Source organism: Euprymna scolopes, chromosome 19, assembly GCF_053919585.1.
Source record: "Euprymna scolopes isolate OS-2025 chromosome 19, ASM5391958v1, whole genome shotgun sequence".
Taxonomy (NCBI): Eukaryota; Metazoa; Mollusca; class Cephalopoda; order Sepiida; family Sepiolidae; genus Euprymna; species Euprymna scolopes.
The window spans coordinates 78,003,594-78,026,754 of NC_136500.1; the positions used below are offsets into that span (position 1 = coordinate 78,003,594).

Sequence of the window (23,161 nt, forward strand, 5' to 3'; positions counted from 1 at the left end):
GATACTGTGCAGCTATAAACTACATTTTTTATTTTGCATGAACCTTGTAGAGGGCATATATTCTTTCTTCTACAGTTACAGCCTGCTATATTTTCTGTATTTGTATTTTGTATCTTATTCAACCCTCCATATTCCAAAAATCTTGAGACAAATATAGCCAGAGAATTCTTTAAAAAATTAGAAAAAAACTTTAAAGCCCCTCATAGATACAGTAAAATCTTTAATAAGAACACAATCAAAGTGTCTTAGTCAACTATGCCAAACCTTCATCAAAAAATAATTAGTTCTAACAATAAAAAAATTAATAAGATACAAAATGCAAATACTATATGTCAAAATTATTGTCCGTGACTTAATGTCTATCACAATAAAAAACTTGTTTTCGAAACGATCGTACAAATTATTGACTTTGTTGTTGTTCCTTCTTATGAAACAGATTTTTAATTTTTAATTCTAATTTGAATTTTAAATTATCAATCACATTACTAAATATTAAAGTAGCTCTAGGATATTTGCCCATCGAGCTTATTATATATCTGCATTACAACGAGCACTGTTCTTTTCTTGTATTTTAATTAAATTAGTAATTTTACTATCACATTAAAATACACTGCTCTTTAGACTACTGTTCTAACCCCCTTATATATATATATATATATATATATATATATATAAACAAATGATTAATAAAACATGTTAAAAGACATCTTGAAAAAGAGTTAAAAACATATTTAATTTTAAAAAAGGAAGCACAAGATAAGTGGATAGTCCTTAATCCGCAGAGTTTCGAAGAAATACTCTCCTTCTAATCAGAGGGCAGGAAATAGCAAAATGCAGGATCGGATTTTGCATATAAAAGTATTTAATGAAACTACAAGTAAATCACAGATCTTACTTGGTTAAAAAAAGGGTAAGGTAAGGGGAACAGGAGGTAAAAGAAAAATAATGGAGTCCTATATTTAGCAGACTAGCAGTTTTAGCTGGTATATAGATTTAGAAACCGACTTCATTGTAGTTTGAGAAGTTATTTGCCTGTAGCAAACCGACTTCATTGTAGTTTGAGAAGTTATTGCCTGTAGCAAACCGACTTCATTGTAGTTTGAGAAGTTATTTGCCTGTAGCAAACCGACTTCATTGTAGTTTGAGAAGTTATTTGCCTGTAGCAAATGCAGCCACATCTGTTTTGACAGGGAGTCACACTAAGGATAGGTCAAGTGAGTATTTTGTACTCATTTGACACATTGACGTCGCAGGATCAGGTGTGCTGAAATAAGACTTGACCACGTGTATCCACCCACTCTCTATCATTAAGCACATAAATCAATTGAACATAAAATAAATAACAACTCCTCCAATAGATACAAAAAATATTTGTAACAACGCACTAAAAAAATTGCAGATATAAAAATGCCGACATTAAATACAATAGCAATAATATTGATACAACTAGCTCTAATAATCGATGAAAGAAAATAATTTGGTTCACCCCCCCCCTCTTCAACCTAATGGTAAAAACAAAACTTGGGAATAAATTCCTTCATCTTATAGATAAACACTTCCCACCTAGCAGTATACTACATAAAATCTTTAATAAAAACACTTAGCTACAGCTGTCCTGAAAACCTAGAGATAACTATAAAAAAGCATAATAAAATATTAAGGAAAAATTTAACTATGGATCTTAATGATAGTGATAATAGAAAGACCTGCAACTGTCAAAAACCTACTGAATGCCCACTAAGCAATAATTGCCTCACATCCCTGGTGGTATACCAGGCTAGAATATGCCCTCTAGAAAACACGGAAACAGAAAAATTCTACATAGGTAGCACTTCAATGACCTTTAAAAACAGATTCTATGGCCACACACTATCAATGAATAATAAAGCATATGTTACCGACACCTCACTCAGTACACTATTGGAGGTTAATCGAGGCAAACAAAACACCTTCAACTGAATGGAAAGTTCTTAGAAAGGCTAAAACATCCTGTTACTTATGTTTAACAGAGAAATATGAGATTCTTAGTTTTAAAGACCAGGATAAATTATTAAGCGTAAAAGTTGAATCGGCTATAAACTGCAAGTAATTTGGTTGTTATGCTTTAAATAAACTATAAAAAAAAACTAATAGCGATCCCCCACCATAGTAGTAACCGTAAACTCATAGCCTCTCATTCCCAATATCTTAATTAATTAATCAATCAACCAAGGTAAAAGGAAAGTGGTCCCGATATACCATTAATTAATAACTATACTCACTATAAACCAACACATACCTTATTAATAAACGACACTCACCTAATCATGGAAGAAGATGCTAACGTAAAGCAACTTAGCTAATTTTAAGGTAAGGAGCATCCCCTAGTTACTCTCCAGCTCCATCTCAAACGTTTGTCGCTTATACCAAACTAACCGAGCAGCAACACATTTTGCCAACAATTATATTAAGGTGAGTGCACTTTACATACCTAATAATTAAACATCCGAAAGCGTTTAACAAAAATCGTCTATGGGTCGTGCACGCCTTTAATTGAATGTTGATATGTACCTACAGGAATTATTCTAAAAAAAACAACACTAAATTAGGAAACCAACCCCATAATTAATCCCAAATGATAGCTTAATACTCTAACCAGGGAACTATATGAACTGAACACTCCACAAAAATGAATTAATATATGCTATTTATGCACTCATATACGTGTCGATAGCCTAAAGATCCAACCCCTAGAACTAAACATATTAACCTATTATATATATATATATACATATTATAGTATTAGAGAAAGAATTAACCACCCGAATAAAAAAAAAATGACAACCATCGAAAATAAGTTTATATATATATATACATATAAATATCTTTGCCACGAGAATTAACCCAAACATTACTGTATAGGGAAAAATATAACTACAATACACCACATTTATTTAAATCTTATTAATAGGCCCATATATCCATTTAAAATAACAAAATCTAGCAGTCCAAGGGAATAAACTATTAGAGTAGAAGTCTTTCACCATCTAGAGTGAAGGGGTGGGAGTTTGCTGCTTGTCTGGTTAGTCATGATTATGTACAGCAAGAGAGCACAAGTGCTATGAGTTCATCAGAGTACATTCGTTTAAAGTATTTGAAAAATAGGCACAGGGATGCAACATTGAAGCGATGGGACAGTGGTTAGAGCTTGGTTGACAGTGCGAGATCTATTAGATTTGAGACTCCTTTTTTTTTGGTACCCTGTCTAAAATTGAGAGACAAGTGGTTGCTGCACCAGCCCAGATGTGGCAACAATACTCCATGCATGAGCATCATATTGTGGCTTTGTAAAGATATAAGATACTCTCTGGTGTGAGTACTTTTCTAGTATGATAGAGGGAGCCCACCTTCTTTTGTGATGGTTTATGATAATACCACCCTAAGCGGTATTACCTTGGCAATGTTCTCAATGTATTTGTTTCGTTTCATCGGTCTAAAAGTCAGAGACAAGTGGTAGGTGGACTATTCTGAACCTCCATATTTGTGAAGGAGACACATTCTTCTTCTTATGATGAGCTTTCGAAGGATAAATGAAATTTCAGACTTCTTCAGCATCAACAGATGGTAAAGAATGAATCAGAAGATCCTCGATTCAACAAGGAGGCAACATTAGAGAAAAAAAAAACATGCAGAGTTGACCATCTAATGCCATCAGAACGTGTGGTCAACAGTGAAGTCAACATGGTAGTAAAGCCCTGGATATGTGGTAGCAAGACTCGTCACCCCGTTATGCTAGACGGAAGATCCAGACCTGGCTGTCAAAACATTTTTTGCCATATTTCACTTGATATCTGGCCTTTAAGCTCCCCTAACTGCAACACTTTGATTTCTTTATTGTGAAGCATGGTGAAAAACGGGATACCAACAGATTCAGTGACCAAACGAAGGATGAGCTCAAGATTAGGATATACACAATTTTTATGTGGAAACACTTTTACTATCATTTAATAGAATCCATATCAATGAAGGCTTTCATTTTATACCCAGCGATGAAAGTGTACTGAGTTTTTAGATTTTAGCATATGCAAGCAAGAAGACCTTCCCAATATCAACTAAAGAATTACTAATCATATATTACTTTTGCTTTACAGTTTATTGCACTTTCATATCGAGTGTTTAGTAGATTGTTTATGCACATGTGCATATCTCTGTATTCCATTAGTTCTCATTTAATTCTCTTGTTCACCATCTCCTGACCACATGAACCTTTTAATTCTCTTCCAACCTGGTCACAAACTACTTAATTTCTCTTCATATAACGAGATAAGCATGTACCCCTGTGCCATATGAAAATTAGATTAACAGTCCCGGCTATACTATCACCAATCAAATTGACATGCACTTGTTGATGGGTTGATCCTAAAATAACAATTCACCAACAAAATATGAAAAAGAAAATGATGAAATACGTTGACCATACTTCCTCTGCCGTTTGGTCTCCAAACTCTGATATCATTTTGTATCAAAATCAAAAATAGATAGGATGCAACTATAAAGGAGATAAATGAAAAGCAGGCCTTAAGATGTGATTCACTTTTGTGATGGTTTATGATAAAATATGATATGTGATAATACGCCCTAAAAGGTATTTCCGTTAATCATCTGCATACCAATGTGCCTGTTTTTTGCTTTGCTAACCAAATTATCTATCTATCGGGTTAGGCTCCTTGACTTCATGCATAATTTGCTGGATGTATGTGGATCTAGGTCATCCTATGCTCGTGTGTCCGTGTCGTGGAATCCACAGCAATGCATTTCTCACCACCTCTTGCTTGTTCCTCTGGCAGTGACAAGACATCAATTCCCTGATAGTAGTAGATATGGCAGGTAGATTGCCATAAAGTTGCTGCTTTGTGTGATGATCTTACTAAAATATATTTTTATCACTGTTCGTAGTACACAGGTATACGTGCTGTCTAGCTTTCTTTCCAATCTTTTGATGAGTGTCCAGGTTGTAGTACTGCAAACAAGGACAGACTCCACCACTACTCTGAAGAACTGCCATTTCAGTTTGTCAGTTAGCCTTGAAATCCATGCAGCCGATGCTTTTGAGATGCAAATTTCGACATCTCTCTCTCCATGGAACCTATGTTGCTGCCCAGGTATGTAAACTCAGTGACTTCTTTCAGTGCTGTTCCATCTTGAGTTTTGATCTCCCCTTCTGCATTATAAGTCATAAACTTTGTCTAATTCAAATCACAATTAACTATTATGCAAGAACTGCATGCACATAGAGAAAATAGTTCTGTAAATTCTACAGATGTATTCAAAGAATGCCGGAGATTGCATCGTCTGAAACGTGGGGAATGTAACAACCAAGATGAGAATTGTAGTTGGAATAACATTGATATTTATTTGAATTTATGATAACCTGCTAAAATTATCATCATACCGATGTGTTTAATTCAGTAGAAAGACGTTCGATGATAAAGTACTGTTATGTCTAATCTCCCAGAAAAAGTGAAAAGAAAGTGAAAATAGATACTCCTAAAGGTTATGTGATGAGTTTATACTGAAGCAAAAATCACACAATCTGAAGCAGCACCTCACTCTAAGTCTTGTAAGATTTCAGTGACATGGAAAACTAAATTGGAAATATCGAGAAGATCACCGAACAATTTCACATGAAAAAGTTTAGGCATAAGGTCAGGTGAGGTTTTGTAAAGACAATAATTGTACGAGAAAACATTTGGCAACATTTGCAAGATGTTTTATTGTACAATTTTTGTCTCAATCATAATTTATCACAAAGAACTATTGAATTTGAAAAACATGTATTTTTAAAACTCCATCTATGTGATTAAATGATTTAGTTTGGAATAAGTGCACCATTCATCGTAAGAGCCAGTGCATTGACCATTCTGAGAGGATCTTATTTGATCTTGGAATATGTGGTCTGAAATGTATGTTAAAAATTAGTACAAACCTGTTCTGGGGCAGCAGGAAAGAATAAAGAAGAAAGAAAAAATAATGGCCACTTTTCTCTTTATATGGCTACGAGTTTGTCAAGTTTGTCACATGATATGCAAATGAGATAGTCTTGTTAGGAATAAAAAAAGCCTGAGTTTTGAGAGACTGGGAAGTTTAGATTTGGACGTTGAAGAAGCAAGTCTTGTGAACAGTGAGTCGCATTTGAAGTTGAGAGTTTAGACAGCAGATTGTCAAACGTTGGTGTTGAATTTTTGACAGTAGAGTAATGAGCGGTGGAGTTGAATTTATTGACATCAGAATAGGAGACAAGTAACACTTGAGTGCTTTAATTTACAAGCTACCTGATAGAGGAATGCTGAATTCCATATTAAATAGCCAGAAAGGGGTTAATATACTGTAAAACAAAACCTTCAAGAACCACAAAAACACAAAATGATTTTACTCTGTTAAAATATATACAGATATCATCTGAACTAGTGAGATGATCTTACAGCATCAGTTGTTTAGTCTATGGACATAAAAAAAATCGACTGATTATTATCTGGCATGAACATTAATTTTGGAAAATCTCAAGTGGGTCATAATCACAGCATGTAACCTTGTATCTGAAGAGACATTAGAATTTTAAGTAGTTTGATGTCTCAATATGAACTCCTATTTTAAAGATATAACTTTTTGAAGGGGAGAAATTAAGGTTTGTTTTGCCAAATTATTTCTTAGGTGGTCTCTTGTCTATTAGGCAGATATTTTCCATTTGCAAACCTACTATCTGCAACAGGCATCTATGCACCTCACTAAACAGGCAGCATTGCGCTTGCTTACATGACCGAATACTTAGTAAGTAACATATCAGTCAAGAATATGTCTTCGACAATCAGAGAACTGGAGCAACTTCAGTGGACCATTTTTTTAATAGTACACCCGGGATGAGATCAGGTCCACATGCTTTTGAGGTGTCAAGATTTTTTATGATATCATGTACTTGAGAAGAGGTGATTCACAGATATCAATGTTGAATAGAAAGAAGTCTATCAAATATCTAGTAACATTAACTAAATTTTATGTTCTTAAATGTTTTAGATTAGAATTGATAATTTGTATTATTTGGACTATTGCTCTCATCTGGAGGGTAATTTTCAAATTTCGGCCAATGTAACCTCCAACCTTCTTCAGATTGGTCTTATCAAAATCAGGAATCTTTGTCAAATTAGGGAATCTGTACAGAATTTGAAATTCTGTGCAGATTCCAGAGTTCAACAGAAAGATTCCCATGTTCGACAAAAGATACCTGAAGATGGTCGGAAGTTACAGCAGCTGAAACATTGTGAAAAAGAAAAAACACTCAAAATGAGAACAGTAGTCTGAATAATCCAAATGATACAAATGAACCAACTTTTATTAAATGATTATTTTAGTTGTTTTTGCTTCTCTTTTGTCTTTTCCACAAAAGTGATAAAATTAATATTCTTTTACACATGATCTCATATTGAGTAAACCATCTCTGGTGGGCTTTCTCGAGGTCACAATCCTGTAGATGAAGAATCAGCTGATGGTCTACTTGTGTTGCATGTTTGGTATATTCTACACAACCACTTTGTCCAGTGCTTCTCACCCTAAAACCTAAACTTTTAAATAAAATAAAATGGCAGTTCAATCAAAAATTACGATCAAACTAAACAACTCAATTTGCCTCCTCTCTTGAAGATTGATTAAACTCAAACAAAACCAATTTGCCTCCTCTCTTGAGGATTGCATTCACATCAATAAAGAAACGTCAATAAAAAAAAAAAAAAATTTCTGTTGTCTCTTGAGGTCGGTCAAAATGAGAGGAAAATACCCCCCCCCATAGGGCCAAAATATGATCGAGATGATTTAGTTTTATGAGTGACTGCGTTCACCTACCTTATTTGTTTAAAAGATCATGCAAGTGAATAAAAACGAAATAAAATTCCGAAAGCAAATTACAAAAAAAAATATAAATTTTTTATTACCATGTTCTTTCAGATGATTTGTGTGATAATGTTAAAAAGAAAGGCGAAAAGGGGGAGGGGGAATGGTGGAATCAATATTTGTCCCTGGAGTGTTTGCTGCTGATTTTACGGTCTTTATCCTTTGAAGACGTCTTGTCATAGTCTCGGTTCCGCTTATGATCAGGAGAGTGATCACGTCGATTAGAACCTCGGGAAATGGGAGAACGGCTCCGATGAGCATTGCGGATGCTTCCTCCTTTGGAAGATGACTTTGATTTCAACCTATCCGGAGATGGGGAGGATTTTCGGTGTCTCTCGGATGAGCCAGAATTGCTGTCATGTTTGGACTTGGATGAATTCTTCTGAATCTAATGAAATAAAAAATAAAATGATTAAAATAAACATTCTCTGCATTTTTATGGGTTTACAGTGAAAATATATGAAGATACAGAATAAATATGTTGTACATTTTGATAAAAAATTAGATTTTTTTAATTACCAATACACACAGTGCAACATGATGATGCTGATTGTGCAATATGCTGTACAGCTGTCATCATCATCAGGTTTAATATCCATTTTACATGCTTGCATGAATTGAACGGTTTTAAGTAATTCCAAATTAACTTTCCTCTGACAATATTTGGATTTTTCAAACTACTGTTCTCATTCTGAGTGTTAATCTCACAATGTTTCAGTCTATGAAATCTCTGACCTTCTTCAAGTGTATCTTGTCAAACTCATGAATCTTTGTTGAACTCAGAAATCTGCATGGAATTTACATTGAAACCCTCTATTTAATCCACGGGAGTAGCATGCCCTCATTCCATGAGCCATAATAAATACTATTGCGAATTACTTAGAACTTCTATGCAGTCATGGCTGACTGAGAGCATGGATTATATAAAGGGTTTCTGTTTGAAATTCCGTGTAGATTTCAGAGTTCGACAAGATATACCTGAAGAAGGTCAGATTAACTAAAAACGTAAAAATTCACACTCGAGATGAGAACAGTAATCTGAATAATCTAAGCAATACAAATTATCGTCGTCTCAAAAACATTTAATAATCTTTCTTTGGAAAGATTTTTATTTATCCCCTTTGCTCAAGTTCAGTTTCATCACATCCTCGCATGTTTTCCTTTACCTTTCACTGTAAACTGGGTTTTAACTGTTCTATTTATTATTTAAATGTGGCCATACCAACAAAGTTTCCTGTTTTACATACATCTCCCTATACTGCCCAGATTTAATCTTTCTCTGAGGTCATCAGAAATAAGCTTGTCTTTAAGACTCACATTACACATCCATTGTATCATTCTTATATCATTTCTCTCCATGCAACGCATGTCCTCAACCCTCACTGATCGAACCCGAAGCCCTGAGGCGAAGTTTGAAAATAAAATCGGCCAGCCAGAATGAGTTAGTGAAAGATGTTTGAATATATTTAAGTAAGTGACACTCAAAATACAAGTGCAAATTATTTAGGACATCTATGGCTGACGGAATGAGAGCATGCTACCCTTGTGGATTAAATAAAAGGTTTTGTCAAAATTCTGTGTAGATTCCAGAGTTATACAGAAACATTCCCGAGTTTGACAAGATAGAAGGTTGGAGGTTACATCAACCAAAATGATGTGAAAATGACATTTAAGATGAGAAATGGTAGTTCAAAGAATCCAAATAATATGAATACGGTAAATGTTTTGTTCTTGCTTCATTGTTTGCCTTATTTTGATTTTAATACGGATTCATTTTCATTCGCTTTTTTGTAATTCTTTGTTGACAAAAGTCAGTTTTGTTTGGTTCAAAAACTGTACCCTTTGTTAAGCTTTTATTTTGTTTGCTTTAGTGATGAGACAATTATGAAATTCAGTTTCAGTATTAATCATGTTTCTTCCTTTTTTTTTTTAAATGTGTTTTAAAAATTTTTTTTTCTAATGTAAAAAGTTCTCATTCATTATCAACAGTCTGGCTGCTTGTGCCACATACATGATGTCATTTTCAGTGATCAGGCTTTCTTTTTACAGAGGTTGGGGTCAGGAAGTGACACTTGGCAGAAGCTGAGGGGGGGGGGGGGAGAAGGGTAGTCAGTTACGCGATTTCTGTTGAAACCTCTCTCACTCTCTTAGCTGGTAAGACTTGAACAAGCAAAGACATGGTTTTGTGTGCTGCTCCAAAATGGGGACAGCACGTTTCGGGCAGCAGATGTAGTGAAATCTATTCTTCTTGCTCTCATACGCAGGCAAAGTTTCTGTTTACGTCCGCTTGAATCAACACTTTATAAACAAAACAAGTGTCGGCATTTTATCAACAAGCTGCAATAGATGTAGGATGTCTTCAGCAACTGATCTCCTAGCAAAACCTAGACGAACATAAATGTGCGATACTATCGACCCCCCCCCCCAACTCCAAGTGTTAGAAAGTAGGGGAGATACAGAAAAAGAAATATGACATAAAAAGAGGAAATGGATTTATCAGCAGAACAAAGGAACACAAAAGAAAGCTAAAATAGGATTGTTGGTCAGGGTGTGGCAGTAACAGGATCAAGGAAGCAGTCAATATATTTTAGATTTAGCTTCAGGAGTGTTTTTTTTTTAGTTTCGCACTGATTAAGGACAAGTTGTGAACAGTCTAAGGTTTGTGACGATTGACGACAGAGTTGAAAAGAGTTGCAAGTTGGACACAGTCAAACATAGGTCGTGGTTTGTACCAGATCAAGAAAGCTTTAAGAGATTGATCAACCAACTGACAAACATAGTCTCAACAGAAAACTAAGATGTAGAGGGTCGCTGGTGTCACACACACACCCAACGTGCAACTAATGCGTACGGAAAGTGTCAGTCTGTGTTTGCTTTTGTTTCTCTTATTTTATTTTTCATAATTGTGAACCTGTGTTCTCTTCCATTCTCGGCAGTCACCAATGTGAAAAACGACAACATGGTCAGAAGAAAAGACGAAAGAGAATAAAACCATGAAAATAGCATTGGGGTCGGCGGTTGTTGAGCGAGTAGCACATGGTTTGATCACACAAGTAAGGAGCAAATAAAAGAGCAAGGTGTCGGTTTTAAAATCGTTTCAATGTTGTTCAATTCATTTAAATAAACGTTTTTAAAAAAAAGATTTCTGCAATGCATTCATTACATCTGCCACTAGTCTCTCGCTTAAAAAAAAAAAAAATCGCCAACCTAATACATCCCGCACCATCAACAAAGTTCCAACCCCTGCCCCATCGCTGAAATGCTGCATACCTGTGTCTGTTTTACAAGTATTTTAATGGAATGTGCTCCAATGTACTTCCAGCACTTGTACCCCCCCTCCCAACATAAATACTCCCGGCTAACTTGATAAGCAGAAAAATCGCACTCCTACACTGTAGAGATCCCAGAAAATCTTCTACATAAATAGTTTCTTCCCTCGAACTGCAAAATTTTGGAATTCCCTCCCGGGTTCTTGCTTCCCTGACTGTACTGACATGCAGAAGTTCAAGTGTAATATGAACAGCTATCTTTCTGCTCAACTCCCGAGATAGTATCCTGTAAATTTGGTCCCAAATAGCAGCTCGTCATGTCAAAGTGACACTGTGTCTCGTTTGCAATGAATCAACAGTAAAAAAACAACAAAAAACTGACAAATGGGCAAAACCTCTATTTTTATATGATAAAAAATAAAATTACCTTAGTCGGCTTTTCACTGTCAGCTGATTGATCACTTTCATCGTCGCTGCTCGACTTCTTTTTATGTTTCTTCTGCTTCTTCTTCTTCTTTTTCTTTTTTTTATTTTTCTTGTCTTTTTTCTTCTCTTTGACAATCTCCACATCAGTGGCCGGCTGGTCACCCTCCTCTTCAAACACCAACTCATATTTTTTACTAACCAAAGTTAAGGAAGACAACACAAATACTTAACAAAGGAATTAAACAATTAAAAAAAAAGTCATAATCATGTTGGCTCAGACTAGTCAGGAGTTATTTCCCTTGAACCATAAGTTATAATAAGCAATGAAAGAATGCAACCTTCTATCTCCAGAAGCCAAAATTATATCAAATTCTAGTGCTAGTTTAGAGAAAAATGTATATGATGTCCGTAGCCATGATGGAAAAAAAATATTATATTCCAAAAATTATGTAAATTAATCAAGTAGATTTATTTTTATAAAGAAAATCATTTTTAAGCGATTAATTTCCGTTAATTCTTAGGCATGACAACATCAATCTCACAAATTTGAATTATTGAGTTATTTCCCTTGTTTTTTCTTTTTTTTAGATAGTTTTCAAACTGGCAGACAAGACAGTTACTCTTCTGTTATATATAAAATTTGATTTTTAACTACTTCATCAATTTATATGATTTTTGGAATATGATATTTTCGTTTTGTCACATATTATACAAATTTTTCTTTATTTTTATTTCATTAATGTAGGGGAGAATTCTGAACAAGAACCTAACTTCCTCCTATGTGCAAATTTATACACCAGATAGACATCTCTTTCTGGCTTGCGTTTCAAGATGCCATCCGACTGGTTCTATATCTTGGCATAATTTTCGCAACTCTGCTATCATTCTCTTTGAACAACTTATAAATTATGGCTTCAGTCATCTGGAAATTTCCATCAGAAACCCTTCTTAAATTAAACATGGCTTTTAATTTAAAATATTGTTATCCTAAACTAAAGTTTATTTTGTGTATACAGTTGTTTGCTATTTCACTTTTACAATTTAATAGGTTTTGTGGTCTTTAAAGGTAAGAATTTTAAATTTCTCATCTAAACATAATCTACATGTGTCAAGTAATAAAGTAATAAATTTCTCATCTAAACATAATCTACATGTGTTAAGTAATAAAGTAATAAATTTCTCATCTAAACATAATCTACATGTGTTAAGTAATAAAGTAATAAATTTCTCATCTAAACATAATCTACATGTGTTAAGTAATAAAGTAATAAATTTCTCATCTAAACATAATCTACATGTGTTAAGTAATAAAGTAATAAATTTCTCATCTAAACATAATCTACATGTGTTAAGTAATAAAGAAAGAACAGAATAAAAGATCAGAATAGTTTATTAAAGGGAATATTACCACAAGTTGTAATAATATTTAATCTGTAGTCAAAACGAGGGAAAAATATATACCTTTTTTTTCTCTCCAACAACTATGTGGCAGGTTAAAGTTTGCTGAAAAAATCATAAAGACTTTCTCCTCACTCTACATAGCTGTTACACTAGCCACGATGATTTAGAGGTTTGGACTAGAATTAAAAAGTGAATCATGTCCAGTGATCAACTAGCAAAACAGTTATCTCCATACTGATGAATCTAAGAAAATGAAACAAATCTTTGTGGATAATAATAATAAAAAGTGTACATATATATATATATATATATATATATATATATATATATATATATTATTCCTAAGTTTATATAAAAGTTAAGTTAAATGATATTTCCGGCTTCAGAGCATATATACTAATATTAATATTGGTTGTAATTCCAATGACCAAAGGAAAGAATTAGTCCACAATCATAACTTTTTTTTTATTTAAAAAAAAAAAATTAGGATTGTGGATTGATTCTTTTTTTTTTTGGGGGGGGGGGGTCATTGAAATGTAACTTATATATATATACAGAGAGAGTAGACAGAGACTAATTTTGGATTTTGTCTTATTTTTTTTTTATTATTTAACTAGCTTTACAAACTCACTCTTTTCCTAATTCAAACAATCTAATCCAAGCTCAATGTACATCACATTTTTTCTTTCCATTTATCAATAATTTACCCCACTCTTTATCTGTGCCTAAACCTAAACGTAGATTCCATGAACAAAGCTTCTTTTTTAGAACTGCACGCCTATGGAACTCTGTTCCATTTTCCTGCTTTCCAACTGACTACAATATGGTTGTCTTCAAGTCCAACGTGAACAAATTCTTGATTAGGTAATCCAATTTACCAAATTTCCACTACGAAAGATGACTACAACATGTTCCCCCTTAACCACTGCACACTCGCTAACCCTTATCCTCAAGTGGCCTCCAGGCCTTGACAAGTGCAAAAAAAAAAAAAAAAAAAAAAAATTGAACAACAGAAAGATGAAGCTGACAACACTCTTCAAAAGGATACTCGCTTTTCCTAGATGTGTCCTTCAGTACGTATTGTGGTCTTCCATCAGATTTATCAGGTTTTGGTGGATCGGCAGCTTTACCTGAAGAAAAGAAAAAAAAATCTAAATACAATGCTTTAAAATATGTTCAGGTCATGTGACGTGATTGTTGAAGTCACATTGTACATGATATATACATTAATGAAACCAATGTCTTGGATTAAAGTACATAGAAAATATCAGATAGTATGCGTGCTACTATTCACCACCAATGCCTCACGTTGAAATCTCTAGTGTGTGGCAGCAATGTTTTTGATGGTATTTAGCTCGTCATCTAGACGAGGTCATTAATCCCTACCTCTCTGCATGCGTGATACAAGTGCATCAGTAGATGGTTGAGTTATTTATCTCTCTCCCATGGTAGGATGATGTGACACAAGGTTTAAAAAGTGCCATAGAGGAAGAGCACTCTGGCTTGCAAAAAATGCCTGAGCATGCTAGTTGACATTCCCTGGTAGCATTCACATAGCCATCAGTATATCAATCTGACTATTTTATTTAACCAATTCTTTTAAAACTTGAATATAACAATGAAATATAATAGTTTAAGAAATGTTGTAAATTTATTAGCTCCCATTAGATTAATTTTTAATTAATTTTTGGTGCTTATCTAGTATAAGGTATAGGTGAAAATCTCATTCCAAGTTAAAACTTCTTTGATATAATTACATATCAGGCAAAAATATAAGTATCCTCACCAAAAATTAGGGAAAATCATTGAGTAGAATTTTAAATCAAAATTAGTTTTATTGTATTTTGCCGATTCAATTCATTATTATTTGATTAAATAACTGACTTATCTCCCCCTGCTTTACTGGTATTTTGCTCTAATCAATGGCTGATCAGCAAAATACAATAAAACTGATTTTTATTTTTTAATTAAAATTCTATTCAATAATTTTTCCTAATTTTTGCTGTAGATACATATTTGTGCTTGATATGTAATTATATCAAAGAGTTTTCCTGATAATTTATTTGGAGCTGTGAATTTCACCAGTGTAACTGAGATTTTCACTTGTGATATACTTGTGACATATATAATGACTAATTTTTATGTTATTTGGTGAATAACTATATTAGTTTCTGATTCTTTGCATTCAGGTAATTATTGTACACATAGCATTTGTTTTTGAAATTAAATCCTATATTAATGAATATTCAGTCTCATTATTTTGAAATTAAATCCTATATTAATGAATATTCAGTCTCATTATTTTCTAGGTTCTTTTTTGGTAGAAAAAAATGTCATCATTGTTCTAAAATCTACAATAAAAACAAAAAGATTAGAGATTGTATGAATATTGTATTCTTAATAAATTCAAAACAAGATTAAAAAAAACTGACCTTTTCCTTTCCATTTAACTTTGGCAACCGACTGACTGAAGTCAACGTGGATTCGACGATCATCAATTAATACGTTGTCCATTTTGAAATAGGCTTGCTCACAATCTTCAGGCTGGAGAAATAATCATGCAATAACAAAAATTTAAATAATTAAGTTTCTAAATTTTTGGAGATGAGGATTGGTTGTTCGTATTATATTTGGATTCTTCAGACGCCTATTTTTATCTTGAGTGTTTATCTGCACGTTTTAGTCGATATAGTCTCCGATCTTCTTCAGATATATCTATCGAACTCCAGAATTTTTCTGTTGAACTTGAGAAATCTGCACAGAATTTCAAATGGAAACATCAAGGTCAAGCGGCCACTGAAGGATAGAGGTTAATGATGGAAATTTGATGATTTATTTTGGAGGACAGCTCTTCAAGAACCTGTTCACGTTGGCTTGAAAACGATCATGTCATAGTCATCCAGGAAGCAGCTCCATAGTATTATGTTCCAAAGACGAGCAGCTCCAGGAAAAAAAACTCTGCTCATGGAATTTTCACTTAGGTTTAGGCACAGACAGAGAGTAAGGAAACTTGCTGATAGTTGTCGTAGCTAGTTGAGTGTTTGCTGCAAAAGACTTACCAGGGTAAATAACCAGGATAAATAATAAAGCGAAGTTCAGTTGAGCACCTGCCATGAAAACAATGTTAGCGAATATGAACATTTTTGCAGTGCTACTAACATATACTTGTGGATAACTTGTGCATTTTTATTTGTAGGGGATCAACTTAATTTGGAAATATGTTTATATGTTTGTTTAAGCCATGATTGCTCAACAGTCACCATTTGTATAACCATTCAATGATATGCAGGGGACACTTTGTTGATTGTCTAATCAATAAGTGTGGTCCTGAATCGGCAAGACACTCATCAGATAATGATCGCCACAAATTTCTACCTGTGATATTATCTCAAAGATAACATCTATTAAAACAGCCCCTAAACTATTCCTGAACTAAAGAAGGCCAGGAGAAGCGTGTCACAGTTAGTGGAAACTTTGCATGTCATATCCTGTTAAAACAAAGACTGTAGGAGAGTCATGGCTGAAACTTGGTGGATAAGTCAGGCATATAACGAAACTTGTTTCAATTAAATATAGTTTGATTGCAAGTTAGATTTTGAATTTTATTAACAATTTCTTTTGGATTACCCTGTAAAACATAATCAAAGTGAACCGAGGTTTACTTTAGGCAGACTTGTAACCCTCACTTACCTTGTTTTGTTCTTTAGTCCTCACATTCCATGAGCAATGTTTCTGACAAAAGGTGAAGAGCTGCTGTTTTGGAGGTTAGAATTTATCATTGATATATTTTTTTACCTTAAAGTAGTATTTTTTAGGTCGTTACATCAAGTTGTTTCATGCCTTGTCTAGAGCGATTAAAAAAAATAATTGTTAATGTGTAGGGAAGGAAGAAACATTTTTGATTCTTGTCCAGAATTCATCCTAATCAAAAAAAAAATAAAAATACAAAAAATATTTATCACAGAACAAAAATGTTATATTCCAAAAAAGATGTCAATTAATCAAGTATTGTTTTTATTTTTAGAAAAACAAATTTTGAGGAAATGAGAATTGTGTGTTTTAGTCTACCATAGTTAATAAAGACAGACAACTCAATTCGAACTACCAAGACAACAATAGATATCAAAATTAGCCTTATAATGCCTACGAATTACTATTGATCATTAAAAATTAAAAAAAAAAATGATTTTCTATATTAAAAAAAAAACAAAAAACCTACCTAATCAATTTATATGATTTTTGGAATATGATATTTTTGTTCCATTGCAGGTATATATATCATAAAGGTTTTTCTGTATATATATATTTTTTTAATTTGGTTAAATTCTGAACAACAACCACATTATTAGTTTAAAGAAAAGAAATTTAGTTTTAATAAGATTGTTACCTTTTCAAATTCAATGAACGCATACTGTAATGATTCCAACGTTTTTTGATCACGCACGACTTCACAACTGCAAAAGAAAATGATTTGAAAAAAATGTTTATAAAAAATCGTTTGAGAGATTTTTGTTTTAAATTCCTAAAACTTGTAAATATCTAAAAAAAAAAAAAAAAAAAAAGAAAAGAAAAAGCAAAAATTTATCTTATAACCACCACTGTAAAGAACCTTCATTTCTTCCTCTGTGCACTTGAAGTTAAACAGAATTTCTACAAAGTTTCTTTCCAAGAACTTCCCACCTGTAGAACACATTGCCACAGGACTGCAAACTTCAACAGGGTCATCTGGTAGGTTTCTTAAATAATCAAAGTTTATCCAGTTCATTCATTTTCAATCTTCTCACAGTACTGCTCATCATTTGACTGACAGTAACTCTTATCCTCAAGTGGCTTTTGATCTTGTTAAGTGATGACTTGTTAGTATAAAAAAAAAAAGAAAAAAAACGATCTTTCTAAAAATGAGAGCTGTAGATAAAAAAAAATACTCCTGACTTCTGAAAATTTAAAAGGTCCAATTCTGATTTAATAAATCTTCTTTCACTGGCATAATGAAACTAGAAAAAAACGTGACCCGCTGGGTCACCCATTGAGTTTGGCTCCCTCACGAGTTGCATCTTCCGCTTGGTGTAGATTGTGAACCCATGTGACTTATTTTTCGTCATTCTTTCTGATCCAGGGCAAGTTGGTTGATGGACGCCCAACTGTTGAGAAATGTCCAATCAAAAACATTTTCTCTACACCTTCTCTTTAGTTTTCTTCTGCCTCTTTTGCTTTCTAACATACCCTCAAAGCTTTGACAGGCCAATGGTTGATCGTTTGACATGGCCAAAAAAAGTTTAAGGGTTTTACTTTTGATTTTATCAAAAAGTTTGACAGAGGGTGAATATTTTAGTTTTTTTCGATCAGGTGAAGTCCCGAAATTAAATGCATTACGTGATTTTGAAACACCTCAATGCGATTGGCTAGTTGTTTAGTCCATGTGATACATTGAAGGCCATATAAAACTACAGGGAGGACATAAATTAAATAAATTTTTACTTTAACAGTTATCGGCACCCTTTTTGATTTTAGAATGATGCTGTGTTTTTGGAAAGCCACCCAACCCAGCCCGATTCTGTGTTTCAATGTCATCTTGTGATCACTGAAGAAAGTCAGTTTATGCCCTAAATAAATGAATTGTGTGACCTGTTTGATGGGTTTACTGTGAATAATCATGTTTAGGTTAAACTGTGATTTAGCTGTAGACATTTTCTCAAGATTTATTTCTAATCCTATGATTCAAGTTTGGCTTAGATTGTTTTAACTGAAAAAAATAAAAATAAAGTAACCAATTAAATTTTTTTAAATAAAATGTCTGAATCAGAAATTAGTCTTTTTTCTAACCACTATAATCTTTTCTGTAATAATATGAAAGGGAAAGTACAACGATGCTCAAAAACACAGACCAAGGCATCTTGGTTTGAAATTGTGTATGAAACAATAATAATTATTTTGGAAATTGGAACATTCCTTTGTCTATTATGTTGATAAAACAAGGGGCAAGAGATTGAATATTGTTTCAAAAAGAATGTGGTTTGAAATTTGGACAAAAACTAAACAACAGATTTGTTGGTTGGTTGTTTTTGTTTTACGGCATATCAACCCTGTTCGGGTGATTTAATGCTGAATCCAAAGATTCGGAAGAAAATTTTTTTTAATAGAATATATTTGTTGTTTTCACGTCAGTTTCTATTTAACCCATAGTTGGGATCCTAACAGGTACTACCACTCCGGGTCAGAGTGGACCTAAGAGCAATGATAATTAAAGGGTGGCTCCACACTCCCCAAAGCCCACAAGCTGGGGCCTCACCACTGGATATAGTTTAAGGTCATATCCAGGACTCCCATTGAGGGACTTTTACTCTCTGCAGGGGGGCAGTCAGCGTATTCTAATGCCCCAGCGACAGGGCCGCTAAACAACAGAACTACTAAAATGCCAGTCAGCAGAGCTAACATAAATTTACATAAACAAATATAACATAATCAGCTGTGATTCAGTTAGATTTAATCACAAAAAAACAACCCTACCTGAGAATATTCCCAAATCGAGAGAATATAATTTCTAAATCCTCCGCAGTCGTGACGGGATTCAATTTACAAACAAAGAGAACATTGTCTGGAGGAGCCACATCTGCATCTGGAAGATCACCAACCTAAAGAAAGAAATATTTTATTTCTAAATGTTTGTTTTTAGTAATTTAAATAGTACCATCAAACTTTTTTAATGGATCAATTTCATTTTTGCATTAGTGATGTTAAGCAAATTTTCTCATTTATGCCAGATACCTGAATTTTTTTTCATCGCAGATATTAATTTTTATTCCTAGTCATTGTAATCATATTTGCATTAAGAGACTAAGCAGAAGCTATTAAATTCCTACAAGAAAATGGTATTTTTAACAAAGCTTGATTTTGCAATAGTGAACATTCCCATAAATTATTTTTCAAAACATTCTAACCATAACCAAAAGCTATTAGGAATTAGGTTTAGTGGTAAAAAAAGTTTTATTAAAGTCCTAAAATACTGGAATAGTCAGGAAATTATGAATCATTTTAGATTAAATTTATATACAAAACTGATCCTCTCCCTCCAACTCTAAATTCTAAAATAATAAAAATAAAATAATCACCTAATAAAGTAGAACCTCATTCTGGAGCTACTTCGGTGGAGCACTTTTTTAATAGCACAGCCGGGATGAGATCAGGTCCACATGCTTTTGAAGTGTCAAGATTTTTTATGATAGCATGCACCTGAGAAGGGGTGATTTATAGATCGCTTAGTGTAGCATCTGTCCGCAAAGGAAAGTCAGGGAGAGGGTGATTAGCAGGGTCTAGTTTGGAGTTGGAGGCAAACCGACCGACAAGCATGTTAGCCTTCTCGGTTGTTGAGCAAACAACCTCATGATTGTTAGATAGTGGGGGAATTGTTGATTGCCCATTATTTACTACACTGTTGTAGATTTTCCAGTAGTCATGGGTTCCTAATTTCTGTGCTATGATGCGTTTTTTGCGGTTTCAGTAAATTGTTTCTTAGCTGTTGCTATTTCTTTCTTACAGTTATTTCTGGCTTCTAAATACTTCTGTCTGTTTGAACTGGACTTATGTTGGTTAAATCTGCAGTACGCATGGCAGCTACACAACTAGAAGTAAAATCATTGAGGAGAGTGGGGCTTGCTATAAAATTTTTAAAAAATACATCTTTTAAATTCCTCGGCCTAACGTTCACAGGAAACATGAGTTGGAACAATTATATTGAGAGCATTGCCAGGACCGCTGCGAAAAAGGTAGGTTCTCTCTACCGTGCTAGAAAGCTACTAACGCCCGAAAGTATCCTGTACTTCTACAGGGCCACCATTCATCCATGTACGGAGTATTGTTATCATATTTGGGCTGGTGCATCTGCTACTAGTCTCTCACTCCATGACAGGGTTCAAAAGAGAGTCGCCTAATAGGTCCTGAACTGTCATCTAAGCTTCAGCCTCTGTCCCATCGAAAAAATGTAGCATCCCTCTGCCTGTTCTACAAGTACTTTAATGGTAAATGCTCCGAAGAACTGCAAGCACTTGTACCCCCTTGACGTAAATACCTCCGACAAACCCGACAAGCAGCAAAATCTCACCCCTTCATAGTTGAGATCTCTAGATGTAAGAGAGCTGTCTACTTCAGTAGTTTCTTCCCCAGAACCGCTAGACTTTGGAATTTTCTTCCGGGTGCCTGCTTCCCCAACTGTACTGTGTAATGTGAACCGACATCTTGCTGCCCCACTCCTCACATAGTACCCCTGTAGCTTATGTACCTGATAGTAGCCCCCTGCATCAAAGTGGCAATGTGCCTTGTTTGGGGTGAAAATGTAATTAAAAAAAAAAAAAAAAAAAAAGGATGGAGGAGTATTAAGCAGGTGTTAATCTACAAATATAACCCCCCACCACCACCACCACAAAAAAAAAATCTTGTTTTACTTTTCAAGATAAAGAAAATGAGATAACAGTGTAATATGTAATTATAAAAATCCAAATTAGCTGAAATAAAATTGCTCAACAAAGTTCAAAAGTATCATTTAAAATTGTGTTTTTAGTTTTTATATTGCCAAGAGGATTTAGGGATAGTGGATGGAGTGAAGTAGTGTATGTGTTTTTATGACTAATTATACAGTTAATGATAAAAGTCGTAAAAAAACACATACTCTCTCCTAACTCTACCACTAACGCTAATTCCAGGTGGTATTACAAATAAATAATAAATAAAAAAAATGATAAATAATCTTCATCAGCTCAGGTAACATATTACCATGAGGTAATATGTTACATCGATACCAAATGCATATTACCACAAGATAATATGTGACAGTGACTCCAGAAGCACATCACCGCTAGGTAATATGTGACATTGACTCTAAAATCATATTACCACAAGGTAATATGTAACATCAACTTTTAAACCATATCATTGTTGTATAATTTGTAAGAGCATAAGCTTCTAATGTAGATACTGATCTAAACTGTTAAAAATGAAGAAAAGAAAAAACAAAAAAAAAACAATTCTTAAGCATACAAGACAAAGTGACCGAATTATCCAATCATATACAACCTGGCAACGCCGGGTACTTCAGCTAGTCAAAAGAATAAAAGTGAAAAGCTTTACCATTTCCAGAATTTGTGTATTGGCCTTCTCCTCTTTTTCTTCAATCAATTCTTTCAGTTGAACTTGTGTTAAACCTTTTGTGTCATCAATTTCTTCATCATCACCAATACGGCTACTCTGAAACGAAAAATAAATTATAACATTGTACATTATATGAAAAAAAAAAAAAAGGTTACAGCTGTATGGCTAAAATAAATTTCATCTTCTTTAGTGTAAACAATGATCATATAAAAAAGAAACTAACAACTCCTGTGGAAATATTATTCCTGTATCAACTCCGATTGTATATGGTCTATCCGTGGATATTGAGCTTATGGACAAGGCAATTTATTACCAAATATAGTAACTAGTGTTAGGAGAATTAATTGGTATCAGAATGAAGAATTGGAACATTTTGGATTTTCAGAATCTTTATTGGAAAAAATTGTGTTGATTTTTCGATGCCAAAAACGATTGTTTTTATTTCAAACTTAATGTTCCTTTGATTTTAAACTAATGATAAAATGATGAATATTCTTTGATTTTAAACAAGTAAAATCAACCCCCACAAGTGAATTTTTACATTTGCAAAAAATATATGTACATATTACAAGGGTTTTCATGGTTATCTGAAAATAAAAAATATTCTGTCATTAAATATTTAAAGATGGACATTGTATTGAAATTGGGAATTTAGAAAATTGGTAACTGGAATTGTCTCATCTGGAGTATTTTTTTTTTTTTTAGCGACTCAATATGAAACTTTCTTTATAATAAATAAATTCATAGGATTAGATAAAAATATTTGGCCTTGTTAATAATAATAGAAAGTTTGAAAATTAGAATACTGTGTTACAAATGGATAGATCCCCTAGTATCTAATGTAGTTAGTTGAGAATAACAGGAAATGGAACTGTAGAGAGGTTAGCAAAGGTCAACTTGATGAATCTGAGTTGAAAATTACTCATGCTGTGAAAATGTGTTTAAAAGGGATATGGCATCACATGGCTCAAAGAGAGAGAAGGATAGCAAAGGGGGAGTCTATT

General features: G+C 33.6%; 1 protein-coding gene across 1 annotated transcript in view; it reads right to left on the minus strand.

Annotated features, from left to right (window-relative positions):
- Nucleotides 1-7,931: 7,931 nt before the first annotated feature.
- LOC145239769 (peptidyl-prolyl cis-trans isomerase-like 4) overlaps nt 7,932-23,161 on the minus strand; it is a 38,136-nt gene continuing 22,906 nt past the window's right edge. Inside the window, exons 7-13 of the mRNA XM_080103206.1 lie at nt 22,137-22,253; nt 19,524-19,648; nt 17,404-17,470; nt 15,449-15,560; nt 14,065-14,146; nt 11,617-11,809; nt 7,932-8,308 (exon numbers count right to left, since the gene is read on the minus strand). Of these exons, the coding sequence (XP_079959332.1) occupies nt 8,033-8,308; nt 11,617-11,809; nt 14,065-14,146; nt 15,449-15,560; nt 17,404-17,470; nt 19,524-19,648; nt 22,137-22,253 (972 nt within the window). The 3' untranslated portion in view covers nt 7,932-8,032. The remainder of the gene's footprint in view (nt 8,309-11,616; nt 11,810-14,064; nt 14,147-15,448; nt 15,561-17,403; nt 17,471-19,523; nt 19,649-22,136; nt 22,254-23,161) is intronic.